The sequence below is a fragment of the Mustela nivalis genome (genome assembly GCF_964662115.1).
Source record: "Mustela nivalis genome assembly, chromosome: 1".
Classification (NCBI taxonomy): Eukaryota; Metazoa; Chordata; class Mammalia; order Carnivora; family Mustelidae; genus Mustela; species Mustela nivalis.
Window position 1 is genome coordinate 201,772,340 of NC_139020.1, and position 14,661 is coordinate 201,787,000.

At 59.4% G+C, this 14,661-nt stretch overlaps 1 protein-coding gene across 1 annotated transcript; it reads left to right on the forward strand.

Annotated features, from left to right (window-relative positions):
• Positions 1–6,997: 6,997 nt before the first annotated feature.
• On the forward strand, positions 6,998–14,607 carry COMP (cartilage oligomeric matrix protein). Its single transcript, XM_082706865.1, has 19 exons — positions 6,998–7,129; positions 7,377–7,462; positions 7,881–7,932; positions 8,344–8,513; positions 9,216–9,353; positions 9,635–9,709; positions 9,801–9,959; positions 10,058–10,162; positions 10,250–10,357; positions 10,566–10,725; positions 11,269–11,387; positions 11,590–11,642; positions 11,741–11,922; positions 12,041–12,219; positions 12,331–12,379; positions 12,717–12,913; positions 13,557–13,729; positions 14,191–14,330; positions 14,416–14,607. The coding sequence occupies exons 1-19, from the start codon at positions 7,051–7,053 to the stop codon at positions 14,460–14,462; spliced, it is 2,271 nt and encodes a 756-aa protein (XP_082562991.1). The 5' UTR covers positions 6,998–7,050; the 3' UTR covers positions 14,463–14,607.
• The last annotated feature ends 54 nt before the right edge of the window (positions 14,608–14,661 follow it).

Genomic DNA, 14,661 nt, shown 5'->3' on the forward strand with positions numbered 1-14,661 from the left:
TCAGGAGAGCTCATTAAGACCCGGATGTGTCTGGGCTAGGACTGCTGGCATGGGCAGAGCTGGGTGCTGGGGGGGAGGAGCAGCTTACCAGTTTACTGCCCCCTCCCCCGAGGGGGATGCAGCCAGGATACATCCTCCCCTCCGTGCCTTGTTGCTATTGGCTTCTGAAAGGATATGGATGTAGAAGTAACTCGTTGATTCTCTTTCCACTTGCTGCTGAGCACTCAGCGTCCTGGCGCGCCCAGCCGGAGGCTGGCACTGTTTCCAGGCACCTGGAGAGCCTCACTTGGCCCTGGCACAGGGACTCACTGAGTGTTTGGCGGCTGGCAGGCTCCAGGAGTCGGCACATGGAGTGGTCTTTCTCTCCTGTGGCTGTTCCAGAGGTGGGGGGTGGTAACCGCCTCATAGCTCCCGCAGCCTCCGGGAGCCTCCCTGGGCAGCTGGCAGGGGAGGGTATGGCCAAGAGGGCAGTTCTGCTGGACTCGGGGATGCCCCCGAGCCTTGTCTCCAGCCTCCCTGGGGCCCTGTGGCTTCCACCATCCTACAGCTCTGGGTCCCTACTGTCTAACAGCCGCGTGACCCCAGGTCCGCGGCTCTGTAAGACCATGGTCTCTTGGCTCTAGGATCCCACAGTCCTGTGGCTTTAGCATCCTGTGGTCCTCTGGCCCCACTGACCCATGACACTATGACTTTGTCATTCCTAAGTTCTGTGTCTCTTTGTTCTGTGGTCTCATGACTCTTGGATTCCGTGGAACTTCATGACTCTAGAAAAGAGTAAGTCATTCACACCAGTGGGAAATAGAGTCAGGAAGCCTCATGGGCTGGGTGTTGAGGGACCCCTCCCCAGCAACACGTGGACCAACAGCAACAGTGACATCACCCCTTTTGCAGAGGGCCCCGTGGACTTGTCCTCATCCCACAGCTCCCTCTCAGACTCCCCTGACAGCTGCTGTGCTTTGGCCATTCCTGAACGGTTTCATTAAACACCTCAGTCTTGCTCTGTGGTGAAAGAATATGGACACATGGGCCAGAAAGCCTGGTCTGGCCTGAGGGAGTAAAGTTTAAATTAGGGTAAGTAGGGGTCAGCCTGGTAAAGAGCAGGAGGAAGAGTGCTCCAGGCAGAAGGCAGCCTGTGCAAAGGTCCTGACATGGGGAGAAACTGAAAGGTAAGAGGCCCAGAGAGGCAGCCAGTGAGGCTGTGGTGAGGGCCTAACTATTCACTGCCCTTTGTCTCAGGCAGGGCAAAGAGGACAGAGAATGGGCAAAAAACAACCACCATGTGCCTCAACTTCATTCTCTCATTGACTCCGTATAGTGATCTCTGAATGGGGTTCCCATCTTGCCAGAGAGGCTCCCAGGGGGTCCAGCCAGCCAGCCAGCCAGCCACCGACCCACCTAACCACTCACTCATCCATTCATCTGCCCAACCACCCGACTGTCCATCCATCCACCTACCCAGCCATCCCATCTGTCTGCCTATCCATCATTTATCTATCCATCCATCCATCCATCTATCCATCCATCCGTGACCCATCCATCTAGCCACTCATCCCCAAACCATCCGGCAAGAGAAACATCCATGATCCATCTACCCATCCAGTCACGCATCCACTCATCATCCTTCCCCTCTGTCCACCCAGCCAGCCAGCCATCCCACCTCCTCACCTGCGGAGCCCAAACACGGCTCATGGCTCTGTCCCTGCACAGGGCTTCTATCACCACACCCCGCTCTGGGCTCCGGCCCTCCTCCCTACTCCAGTGCTCCTCACCTCTCTGCTCCAGCCACACCTGCCTTCTCAGTGAACCCCCAATGTATCAGACACCTCCCACTTCTGGGCTCTTGCCTTTGTCATGCCCTCTGCCTGGGCTGCTCATCAGCCAGAACCCATTCACCTGCCTTGGTCTTGGCACCAACGTCCCCCCACAGTGGCCTCCCTGACCCCTGGGCTTCGTTTCCTGCAGACCAGCCGGCTCCTCCTTCCGAGTGGCAAGCCCTCCATGCCACCGCGTGCACCTGCCCACCTTTGAGATCACGCACCTCGGGGCTGAGACGCCAAGACCACCTCCTTCCTGTGGGCCACAAGGCAAGGGGTCTGTATGGTGGATGGAATGGTCTGATTTCATCCCACTGATCGATAATGGTTTCTTTGGCACCCATTGTATGCCAGTCCTCCTACATTGGGGCTGAGGCTCCTCCCTGCCCAGAACCCTCCCTCCCCTAACTGGCCCATGCCCTGGTCTGGGCCTCTGCCTGCCAGGCCGCCGGTGGGTAAACACACCCCGCCCTCGGTCTCCTGCGCCATCCATCCCTGGCCTGAACAAGGGCCTCCTGTTAATGAGCTGGGGTGGGGGATGGGAGAGGGGCAGGAGGAGGGAGGATGAGGAATCAGGGTTGGGGCCCTGGTTCCTGTGCTCTCTGCTGCCCACCCACCCATCCTCTGGACAGCTGCAGAAGTCTGGGTGGGAGACCCTCTCCCTACGGCCTTCATGGGGAGGGGAGTGGGTGACTTCCTTCTCTGAGCGTCCAGTGCCCAAACCGAGGCAACAGGCTGAACCTGCCTCTCTGAGCCTCAGTTTTCCCATCTGTAGAGTGGGGACGTTCATGAGTGTCCCCACGGAAAAGTGCTCAGTGCACTTCTCATGGACTAACTTATTCCGTTCTCCTGACACCCCTACGATGTGGGGGCTCTTGTCCCCATTTCATCTCAGTTTTTACTGCTCCTGTTAATGTGCCCCAAACTTTAGCCATTTCTGTGCTTCACTTTGTTTAACAGAGAGAGAACAAAACTTGTGTAGTTAGCCCCATAGACTGTCTGTCCCCCTGTAACACAGACACCGGCTGGTTTTCCTATTACCCCACAAAACTCTCCTTCAGTGTGAGAGGCAAGGAGAGAGGACCGGGGTGCTCATTCACTCTGCCACAGTTATCTCTGGAAAATTCTAACTTCTTTCTCCCAAATCAGTTCCTGCTGAATGTCACATCGGACTGGGTCAATTCCAGTACTTTCTCCCTGGCAGCGACTCTTCAGTACAACTCACAAATGTTGGGAATTCGAAATTTCCATGATAATAAACTTTTGAAGGTGCCTCTGCTCCTCCCTCCAAAAAAGAAAAAAGAAAAAAGAAGAAACCAAGGCACAGAGAAGTTAAGCAACCTGCCTCGGGCCCCACAGCAGAGCTGGGCTACGTGACCCAGGGCCCCCATATTGGAAAACAAGACCTTCATGCTTGTGCCCTGCTCCCCACCCCTGGGGCGGAGGTTGGGGGAACAGAAAGGGGAAAGCCACACATGCGGTATGGCAAGGTTTTGAGCACTTGGCACTTGCCCAATAAAATTGTAGCCACTATATTTATTGTTATCTCCTTTCTTTATCAGCACCTTCCTAGGACCGGACTGGGACAGGGTTGGGGCAGATGGAAAAGGGGAGTGTGGGCGGGGCTTCCTGAAGTTCACAGCGTAAGTCACGATGGGTGTGCCTGACTCCAGTGTCTGGGTAGCACCCTGGCACCCGCTCTCATACCCTCAGCTACTTGGTCCTTCTGGGTCCGATGGGTCCGGTGGGGCCGTGCGAGGCAGGCTGGGTCGGGATCTCAGCTATGGATGCAGCCGTGGCCAAGTGGCCTCCCTCATGGCCCTGATGAATTCCCCAGACCCGGGGCCTGTGGCCGGGCCCGCCCAGGGCAGGGCAGCTGCCTTCCCGACATACTTTCCCTCTGGATTCATGAGGAGAGGCGGCTGGCTAAGCTGGGGGCGCCCACATGTCTCCTGGCCCAGCAAACCCCTGCCAGGAAGGGCCCCGGGGCCCCATCATCACACAGGCACCAGCCCCTCTGCCCTATCCTGGCCGGGGTCCCAGAACCACTGGGTCTGGCGTGATGGGAAGGGGAGCTGGCTGGGGCGGCCGGCCAAAGGCTCAGGCCAGGCAGTCCTGGGCAGCAGAATCTTCACAGCTAATGAGGTGCTTGGGCCAGCATTTCTTCTGTCTAGATTCTGGGGCCAAGGGCGATGGGGGGGTGTGTGAAGGCCTTAGGGGTACTGCCTTCCCCAGTTCTAATTCCTGCTGTGTGACCTCGAGCTGTCTCGTCTCCTCTCTAAGGAAAATGTGAATAAGGACAATCGGAGGTATAAGTGACACAGGGTATACGTTCCATATGGCATAACAAGGCTAACGCAGGAGCCAGACATCCAGTACAGGTTAGCTCCTTCAATTCTCTCCACCATGGTCTCTCGACCCCCATTTTACAAGTGAGGCAACTGAGGCACAGAGAGGTCATGCAACTTGCCCGAAGTCACACAGCAAGACTACGCCCTGCCAACATTTGAACCTAGACCATGTAGCCCCCAAGTCCGTTGTAAAGTACAGTGGGGGCAGGTATTACTATTAGTAATAATAATGATGTCCCAGCAATAATAAGGAATAAGAAGTGATCTGCTAATCCCAATAGGTAATCTCACAGTTCACCAGCCTCCTCTCTCAGCACCGAGGGATCCCCAGGCTGTGAGAGACAGAACCAAACAAACAATCCCAGTTCCCCGAGTCAGGCCATCCCAACCTTTTCTGCCAGGAATATTCTGCCAGGGGTCCCAGAAGGCTGTCATACAGGCACCAGCCCCTGAGCCTGGCCCAGGAAGAGCATGGAAGGCTTCATGGAAGAGGAGGCATTGGATCCTGGACTTGAAGGATGGAAGAAGGTCCTCGGGGTGATGGGGAACAGTATCTGCAAAGACCGGGGAGGACACCTAGAGTAAGTTATTCTGTAATGTGAGCAGTGTGGTGTTCTCAAGAGAAGTCACTGGTTGGAAGGAGGATTTCATGGTCGGTGAGATCCAGGAGGCAGGATCCTGAAACCAGACTGCTCGTCTGGGCCTCTGTTGTCTGATCTGCAAACTGGGACATCCTCAGGACTTCTGTCTTTGCCATTCCCCCTGTTTGGAATGCTCTTCCCTGCATCTCCCCATGGCCTGGCCTTGAACAAGGCCACGTGCATCCAAGTCCCAGCCTCATGTCCAGCCTGTGGCAGAGGCTGGCTTCCATGCACTCTTGTTTCAGCTGCATGAGGCACACGCAAGCCCACAGGTCCTGCTGGAGTTTGTGGTTTTCCCAAGAATTCCAGTGCTAGCCGGGAGCGGCCCCCAGGTGTGCTGAAAGCCAAGGAAAACAGGAGGTGAGCTCATGGCCCAGCCACAGGCAGCAGGCAAGGTGGGCACTGTCAGGGCACAGGCTTCACTAGAAATGCCCAGGTTGGGGCTGACTGCTCCCACTCAGTCTCCTCGCCAGACCCTTCCCCTCTTACTTACTCTCTGTGGCTCCCTATTGCTCTAGAAAACAGCCCAGCTCCACACCACTGGTACTGCATCTCCTGAGCCCCAACATCTTTCCACCCTAAGATCATTCCTTCTAATGGACCATGCTCGTTTCTGTCACAGGGCCTTTGCATATTCTGTTTCTCTACCTGAATGCCTACCACCATTATTTATTTATTTATTTTGGCCTGGCCATGTCCTCCTCACCTTCCTGCTCCTGGTTTCATGTTCCCTCTTCCTCTGAAAAGCCTACCTAGATCCTCCCCACCCTACCCCACCCCAGGCTAGGTCAGGCACCTCACTGGAGCTTCCACTGTTGCCTGTGTATTGCTGTCGCAGCTCTACCCTCTTTGGGGGATAATGCAGCTGCCTCCCTACCAACCTGGGCTCCCCTAGAGGGAGGGGCCCTATCTGTCTTGTTCATCCTGTGTCAAGAGTCCAGCCTAGGTCATGACACATAGTAGATGCTCAGTGTGTGTTTGTGGAAGAAATAAATGTGTCTGAAATTTCTCTACCTCCAAGCCATAGGTGCTTCCTCTGCTGGAGCTGTCCTCACCTTCCCTCTGTTGATCTGAGTCCTTCCTTTCCTTCAGGTTTCCTTTCCACCTCCGGGAAGCCCTCAGTGACTTCTCTGAAGCCTTCTGGCTATGACCCTACTCTGACTTCATTTTTGCCCCTTGCAGGGGCCTTAGGCTAGCCACTTCCCCTTCCCAGCCTCTGTTTCCTGATCTATACAATAGAAACTTCGAGCAGTTGGAGGGTGGGGTGGAGAGGGTTAATCCCAGAAAGTCGAAGTGTTTTGTAGCTCAGGAGCTGGGAGGAACGATTTTCCTGATTAGCAGTAATTCTTATTTTTATTACAGGCTGTTCCCACAGCAGCTGGAGCGGAGCTCGGAAGGTATGGCAAGGTCTCCACAAACAGAAGCCCTGGCCACCCCCCCGCAGACCTCCTCCAGCTGGAGCCCTTGAATTTGTGCAGTCCCCTGCTGAGGATGGACCTGCACACAGCCCATTACACAGATTGGGAAACTGAGTGGGCTCACCACCAGGCTGTCCCCCAGCACTCACCAGCCAGAGAACCACAGACAGAGAAGACCATAAAGCCGATCGGAGACCCACTTGCAACTCTCTAGACCTGGGCAGGGAACCCAAGAGTCCCCACTCTCACTTGAGCCCCCATTTTCCTGTTATAATGATAATCATCAACAATGAAACTTATTACCTCCATGGTACAGAGGAGGAAACTGAAGCACAGAGACGTCATTGGCCGCATTTTGAAGCAAGTGAGGAAGGAGTGGAGGGCCAGTCAGCCTGACTTAAAGCAGAGTCGGGGGGTGCAGGCCCTAGTCTTTAGCTTGCCTTGACTCTGTTTCCCCAAGTGTGAGCTGAGGGGAGCAGCCATAGGAATCGCCTGGTACTCAGCTATGTCCCAATCTTGGCATAAAGCAGGCACTCAATAAATAAGTTAAAGAAGGCTAGAGGGTGGTCCCACCTGACGACCCGCGCCACCGATCTCTACACTCAGTTTCCCCCGTGACTCAGTTTCCCTGTCGTGTCCAGGTTCAGTAACACCGGGCGGGCCCTTGAACGCTGAGACTAGCGCCGTCTGTTTACCTTGCGGCTGGACTCTGGGCAGGGCCGCGGGTGGGCCGTCCCGGGAGCCGGCTGCGCCGCCGGGATAAATAGGCCCCGCGGGCCTCGTGGGCAGCAGAGAGCGAGCTGCAGTCCAGCTCCCCGCCGCCGCCATGGTTCCTGCCGCCGCCTGCGTTCTCTTTCTCTCCCTGGCTGCCCTCGGCGCATCGGGTCAGGGCCAGATACCACTAGGTAAGCCGCCCCTTCCCCACGCGTGGCCTCGACCCCCAACCATACCGGAGGACCCAAGAGGCCTGGGGTCGAGGCTCCTAGGGGCTCGGGGACTGTTCATCGGGACGTGCAGGACGGAGAAAGCAGGCAGCAGGGCGGACTTCAAGGAATGAGGGCGTCCCGGGTCCCTGCCGCGTTGCGGTGAGGATTGATGGTGGGGGGTGGTCCCCAAACCCCCATGCCCCATCAGCGCCTCCTGTCGGCGCAGGTGGAGATCTGGGCCCGCAGATGCTTCGGGAACTTCAGGAGACCAACGCGGCGTTGCAGGACGTGCGGGAGCTGTTGCGGCAGCAGGTGCGGGCCAGGGTGGGGACACAGGGAGCGCGGAGGAGGGGAGAGGCTTGAAAGAGGAGGGTGGGGAGGAGGATAGGAGAAGCAGGTCCCGGTGGAGAGGGAGAGGGTTCTGGGTACCAAGATCGGGGAAGAAGTTGTAGAAAGGGGGGAAAGGGAAGTCCCAGGGGTAGAAGTTTCCCCGGGAGAAGACAGGGGTTCGTGAGGGGTTAAAGGAAGTCCCTGGGAAAGAGGGGTGGAGCGGGAGGATAGGGAGTACAGAGCGGGGCGGGGGGGGGGAGCGGTGTGCAGGGGAGAGGGAGGATCTGAGGGTGGTGAGTGGGCCTGTGGAAAGGGAGTCTGGGGGAGGGGGAGGGGAGACCCAAGGGAGGAAGAGAAGGATGGGGCCCCGCTGACTACACTCCATCCTCCTGCACCGCAGGTCAAGGAGATCACGTTTCTGAAAAACACTGTGATGGAGTGTGATGCGTGCGGTGAGCGCCGCTGGGGCGGCAGAGACGTGGCAGGCGGGAGATGGAGAAGAGATGGGGAGACAAAGGCAGAGACAGCGAAGGAAGGACCGGGAGGAAAAGAGGAAGAGACAGAGAGAGACAGAGATGGAGAGACTGGACGAGGGATGGAGAGAGGCGAACAAGGAGCGGAGACAGAGATTATGGGAAGGGACACACGAAAAGAAGCAGAGGCCGTGCGCGAGATGCAGGGAGATGCAGAGACGCAGAGGGAGAAGCCGAAAACCGACGAGCGCCGAGATACAGTGACTGAGAAAATCTGGCGGGCAGGGAGCGTGGTCCGGGGCGGGGTCTCAGAGGGCCCAGGACGGGGCGTGGCCCCATAGACTCCGCCCCGGGGCGTGGCCCTGACCTGCCCTGTATCACTGCCGGCAGGGATGCAGCCGGCGCGCACACCCGGTCTGAGCGTGCGGCCCCTATCCCAGTGCGCGCCCGGCTTCTGCTACCCGGGCGTGGTCTGCACTCAGACCTCAAGCGGCGCGCGCTGTGGACCTTGTCCCGCGGGATTCACTGGCAATGGCTCGCACTGCGTGGACGTCAACGAGGTGCGCTCGCGCCCCCCCGCCCCCCACCGCCCGGACGATCCCCCTAACGCCTGCCTCCGCAACTACCCACCTCCCCCGCAATCTCCTCCCCAGCTGAGGGTTCTCACCCAGAGGACCCCTTCACCTCTGGGGGCGCAAGTCCAGACGACCTTGCCGGCAGGGGGCCCTCACACCGACCGGTTCCCTCACCACCAGTGACGCGGGTCCCGCCAAACCCCTCTGTGGCCAGTGACGCCCGCCCCGACCACTCTCCTACCTCCGAGAGTGGTCCGCCCCAACGACCCCCCTCACCTCCCGGGCTCACAAGCCCCAACGGCCCTTGCACCACCGCGAGGCCCCCGCCGGGACGACGCTTCCACCGCCGGGCACGCACGCCCCGACGACCACTTCCCCCTTCTGCTGGGGACGCCCGCCCTCGCAATTCCTTCCCCCATCCTTCAACACCCAGCTCATCTGCTCCCGGGAACACCCCCCTCCAGGCACTCCCCTCTCCCCGCCAGGTCGCTCCCCTGGCCCCATCAAGGCAAAGTCGTGTCTGACCGCTGGGACGATGGCCTCTGCCCCACAGGGCACCCCCGACCCCAAGTGCTGGCTGATGGTCCCTGAATTTTCTAAGTTTAAGCCCAAAAGATCCTGAGGCTCCGCTCTCGAGGGGGCCCACCACCTGCATCCTCTGACCCTCCGTGGCTCTTCCTCCCCCAGTGCAACGCCCATCCCTGCTTCCCCCGCGTCCGCTGCATCAACACCAGCCCCGGCTTCCGCTGCGAGGCTTGCCCGCCGGGGTACAGCGGCCGGGCTCACGAGGGCGTGGGGCTGGCCTTCGCCAAGGCCAACAAGCAGGTGAGGGCCCTGGAGGGGTGGGCTCCAGGAGGGAATGGGGGATTCGTTTTGTTTAATAAACTGGTCCTACAGTCTTGCGGCCATTTTCCTGCCTCGCTTCAGCGGGAAGGGGTGGGGGTCCGGGGCCTGGGGGACTGATTGGGGAAGGGTCCTCATCAGGATGGTTGAGGTTGGGGGAGGAATAAAGGGGAGACGTAGGATGCAGAGGAGACATGAACTGGAAGGGAGGTCTGAGGGTTTTGTGCGTGTGGGCGGTGACCTCTGCGCTCCCTGCCATCCAGGTTTGCACGGACATCAACGAGTGTGAGACCGGGCAGCATAACTGTGTCCCCAACTCCGTGTGCGTCAACACCCGGGTAAGGCCCAGGAGGAGTGGATAGGATCGAAACACGGGGTGGGTGCGAAGTGGCAGGCAGCCCAAGCTCACTGCCTGCCGTCCGGGCCCAGGGCTCCTTCCAGTGCGGCCCTTGCCAGCCTGGCTTCGTGGGCGACCAGACATCTGGCTGCAAGCGGCGCTCAGAACGCTTCTGCCCCGACGGCACGCCAAGCCCGTGCCACGAGAAAGCCGACTGCATTCTGGAACGCGATGGCTCGCGATCGTGCGTGGTGAGTGCTGGGGGGCAGGGAGGGGTATGGCGTGGGTATGCAGGGGTGAGGCGGGGTGGCTATCACGCCGGGGCACCTACTCACTATCCCACCCGCAGTGCGTCGTTGGCTGGGCGGGCAACGGGCTCCTCTGCGGCAGAGACACCGATTTGGACGGCTTCCCAGACGAGAAGCTTCGCTGCTCAGAACGCCAGTGCCGTAAGGTGGGCGGGGTCTGAAAGGCGTGAAATGGACGGTGGTGGGCGGGGTTCCCCGACCACGCCCCTCATGCCGGCTGTGCCCGCCCCTAGGACAACTGTGTGACGGTGCCCAACTCAGGGCAAGAGGACGTTGATCGCGACGGCATTGGAGACGCCTGTGATCCGGATGCCGATGGGGACGGGGTGCTCAATGAGCAGGTGGGGCCAACGTCGGGTCCTAGGCAAGGCTGTTGGGGGTGTGTGTGTCTTGGGTGAGGGAAGCGGCCTCAGAAGATGTGGCCACGGGGGCTCAGGAGGGATGGGGCGTCTCTGCAGAGGAGGGGGGTCCTCGGAGATGGGCTGGACAGGGGAGTGACATTTGCCCCTCCAGGCCTATCCCCCCTCCTTAACCGGCCCTGTTCCCCAGGACAACTGTAAGCTGGTGCGGAATCCAGACCAGCGCAATGCAGATGGCGACAAGTGGGGTGATGCTTGCGACAACTGCCGGTCCCAGAAGAACGACGACCAAAAGGACACAGATCAGGATGGCAAAGGCGACGCCTGCGACGACGACATCGACGGCGATCGTGAGCGCTGCAGCAGGGGGAGGGGAGAGGGAAGGGCTGGCACCGAGGGCTGGCAGGGCTTGCCTGAGGGCGGGGCTCGGCTAGTTTTGGAAGCAGCAGCGGGTGAGCCTGTCCTGCGGTCAAGGGACGGTGGACTGTGCTCTGGTGGGCAGAGAAAATGCAACCCGGGACACAACGCAGAGGGTGAAAGGCAGGAACATTTGGAGGAGGGGGAGGTGGGCCCTTTGTCAGATGCTGCCGGGAATAAGTAGAAGAACAGGGACGCGAACTTGGGGTTTAGGGCCAGGGACATGCCAGTTTTACACCTGGCACCCTAAGTGTCTTCACACTCAGGGTGCATTCACAGTACCAGTGGAGGGTGCCCCTGAGCTTCCCCTGTGAGAGCCTGTTCCCTGACCCCCTGTCCATCATTAAGTCTCTGAGACGTGGGTCCCTGCAGGAGCACTTGTATCTACTAGAGAGGCGTGCTTTGCATCTGTCTTCCTGGTCAGCCTGGCCCCGCCCCCATCTTGGGATCCTTTGCTGTACCCCTGCTTCTCGCAGGGATCCGAAATTCGGTGGACAACTGCCCAAGGGTGCCCAACTCAGACCAGAAGGACAGAGATGGTGATGGTGTAGGGGATGCCTGTGACAACTGTCCCCAGAAAAGCAACCCAGACCAGGTGAGCACAGGCCACACCCCAGCGGAGTCAGATCCCTGAGATGAGCTCCACGCTAGTTAAGGAGACTGAACTCTAGTCTAAGCATGGTGGTGGTGGGTTGTTCCGTGGGGTCAGGATGACTTTGGCTCTGGAACTGGGGGTGGGTGGGAGGCTTCTGAATTTTCCTGCCCTGATTTTGGACTCCTGCATTCTTCCTCCCCAGAGGGATGTAGACCACGACTTTGTGGGAGACGCTTGTGACAGCGACCAAGACCAGTAAGGAAACCATCTGGGGTGGGAGTGGGACCGACGGTGGGCGGCCCTGACCCAGCACTCTGGGAAATCTCACTTTGTGTCCCACCCACCAATTTTAGGGATGGGGATGGGCACCAGGACTCACGGGACAACTGCCCTACAGTACCAAATAGTGCCCAGCAGGACTCGGACCACGATGGCCAGGGTGATGCCTGTGACGAGGATGACGACAACGACGGAGTCCCTGACAGTCGGGACAACTGTCGCCTGGTGCCCAACCCAAACCAGGAAGACGCAGACCGTAAGGCAGAGGGCGGGGCCTGTGGTGGGATTGCGGCTGGTGTGGGGACCTTGGCAGGTGTGGGCGTGGCTAGGTCTTGGGCGGGGCTGCCGCTGACCCCACCATCTGGGTCTTTCAGGGGACGGAGTGGGCGACGCGTGCCAGGGCGACTTCGACGCGGACAAGGTGGTGGACAAGATCGATGTGTGTCCGGAGAACGCCGAGGTCACCCTCACCGACTTCCGGGCCTTCCAGACCGTCGTACTGGACCCCGAGGGTGACGCGCAGATAGATCCCAACTGGGTGGTGCTCAACCAGGTTGGGACCTGGCCCTGGCAGAAGGCGATGAGAGAGGGTTCTAAGCTGGGGGCGGGGGAACCGAGGGCCCCCGCGGCCAGCCTGAGGCCCTTCTTCCTTTGACCCCTTCAGGGTATGGAGATAGTGCAGACGATGAACAGCGATCCTGGCCTGGCTGTGGGTGAGACACCGAGAAGGGCAAGGCGGTGCGGCGAGCGGAGTAGAGGGTGGGGTCAGAGGAGGGCGGTGCGGGGGCGGGGCTGAACTCAGGAAAGGCGGAGCCAGGTTGGGACTGGGCTCAGGGGCCAGACAGCTCTGGACTCTGAACGAGCATGGTCCTTGGCGGTTGGGGCAGGCTTAGGGGAGTGGTCATGGCTGGTCTTGGGGAGTGGGGACCAGGGTTTAGGAGGCGAGTGGAAATCCAGGGTGGGGGGGGTGACAGGGCGCCGGTTTAGGTAGGGCTGGGTGGGGGCAGGGCTAGCGTCCCGGAGCCCCACCGCTCCCCTCTCTTTGCCCAGGTTACACGGCCTTCAATGGAGTGGACTTCGAAGGCACATTCCACGTGAACACGGTCACGGATGACGACTACGCAGGCTTCATCTTTGGCTACCAGGACAGCTCCAGCTTTTATGTGGTTATGTGGAAGCAGATGGAGCAGACATACTGGCAGGCCAATCCCTTCCGGGCGGTGGCTGAACCTGGCATTCAGCTTAAGGTGTCTGTGGCCCTACCTGACCTCTAGGTCCCTGTGGTCCTTCCTTAGGAGGCCCCAAGTCCTTCGCTGGACTCCCAAAGCCTTTGCAGCCCCCCAGCATCATTCTATGGATCTCAGAGTCCTCCCAGACCTCCTCTGGATTCCCACAGGCTGATCACACACTCCCTGAGGTCCCCCAGTCTGCCTTTAGGCCCCCAAACCTACTCATGGAGCCTAAACTTTCTCTCAGATTCCAAATCCTCCTGCAGAACCTCTAGACCCCAGTATATCACAAAACCCTGCAGTAAATCCCCCAAATCCTCCAGCCCCCAGTTAATCCCATGGACACCCAAGACTTTCTGTAGGTCACTAAGTCTTCTTGCAGACCCTTCCAAATCCTTTCAGACCCCAAACCTGTCTATGGACTCCCACATCCTCTCATGAGATCCTGGACCATTCCTGCCCCCTGTATCCCACCTATGAATCTTCACGTGACCCTCAAGAAAGCTTTCTTGCTGGTCTCCCATCCAGGAACCCTAAGCCCCCACCCCCACCCCACTGCCAAGACTTGCAGCTCCCCACCTGTTCTGGCAGGCAGGGTTCTGGGGGTCTCCAGTAGCTGGTGCAGTCTCTGACTCTGTTCCCCCATTGCTGGGCTCCGCAGGCTGTGAAGTCCTCCACAGGCCCTGGGGAACAGCTGCGGAATGCACTCTGGCACACTGGGGACACAGCATCCCAGGTGCGGCTGCTGTGGAAGGACCCCCGCAACGTGGGTTGGAAGGACAAGACATCCTACCGCTGGTTCCTGCAGCACCGGCCCCAAGTGGGCTACATCAGGTGGGGTCCCCACCCCTTGCTGGTGGACCAGGAGTCCCTTGCTCTGTCCTGGCTCCTGGAGGTTCAGGGGGCCTCAGTCCCCTGATCTGTAAAATGGGAATGATATGCGCCATTAGATTCACTGTGTCTGGCTCAGGGACATGGCACACATCCTAAGACCCAGGGCACAGCAGGTCATCAGATAGAAGGTGGGGTCCCACTCACTCTGTTCTTGGTTCCCACTCCGCATGGCCAGCAAGTCTGGGCATTCTGCTTTAGCAGGTGCTGTATCCATCCTCTCACACCGAGAAACAGACTCAGCTCAGCAGCCCCACCTGCCCTAAATGTGGCCCAGGCATGGGGGAGGCACAGGGCCCCCCACCCTGGGATAGGAGGGGACCCATCTTCCAAGGCAGATGCCAAGGCCTCAGAAGGGAGGGCCTAGCCCAGGACCCTGACTCACCAGCCCGTCCTCCTCACAGGGTGCGGTTCTACGAGGGCCCTGAGCTGGTGGCCGACAGCAACGTGGTCCTGGACACAACCATGCGGGGTGGCCGCCTGGGGGTCTTTTGCTTCTCCCAAGAGAACATCATCTGGGCCAATCTGCGCTACCGATGCAACGGTGAGGGGCGCGTCCTGCCGGGGAGGGTGTGGCGCTCACCCTGCCCAAGCTCATCTCTCCTCACTTGCTTGCCCTTTCTCTGCAGATACCATCCCAGAGGACTACGAGACTCAGAGGCTGCTGCAGGCCTAGGGATGGGGAGTGGCGACCCACTGCTGGAAGATGGCCACCCTCGTGGCTGCCCTCGCTGGGACAAGCAGGGAATTCGACACACAGCTCCAAGGGGTGGCTGTCCTAGAGGGGCTCAGGGAGGACAGAATAAAGTGTGGGCGTTGGAGTGGCTGGCTGCTGGGTCTGCTGTGGGGAGATGGTGGGGGGGGCCTCAGAGGGA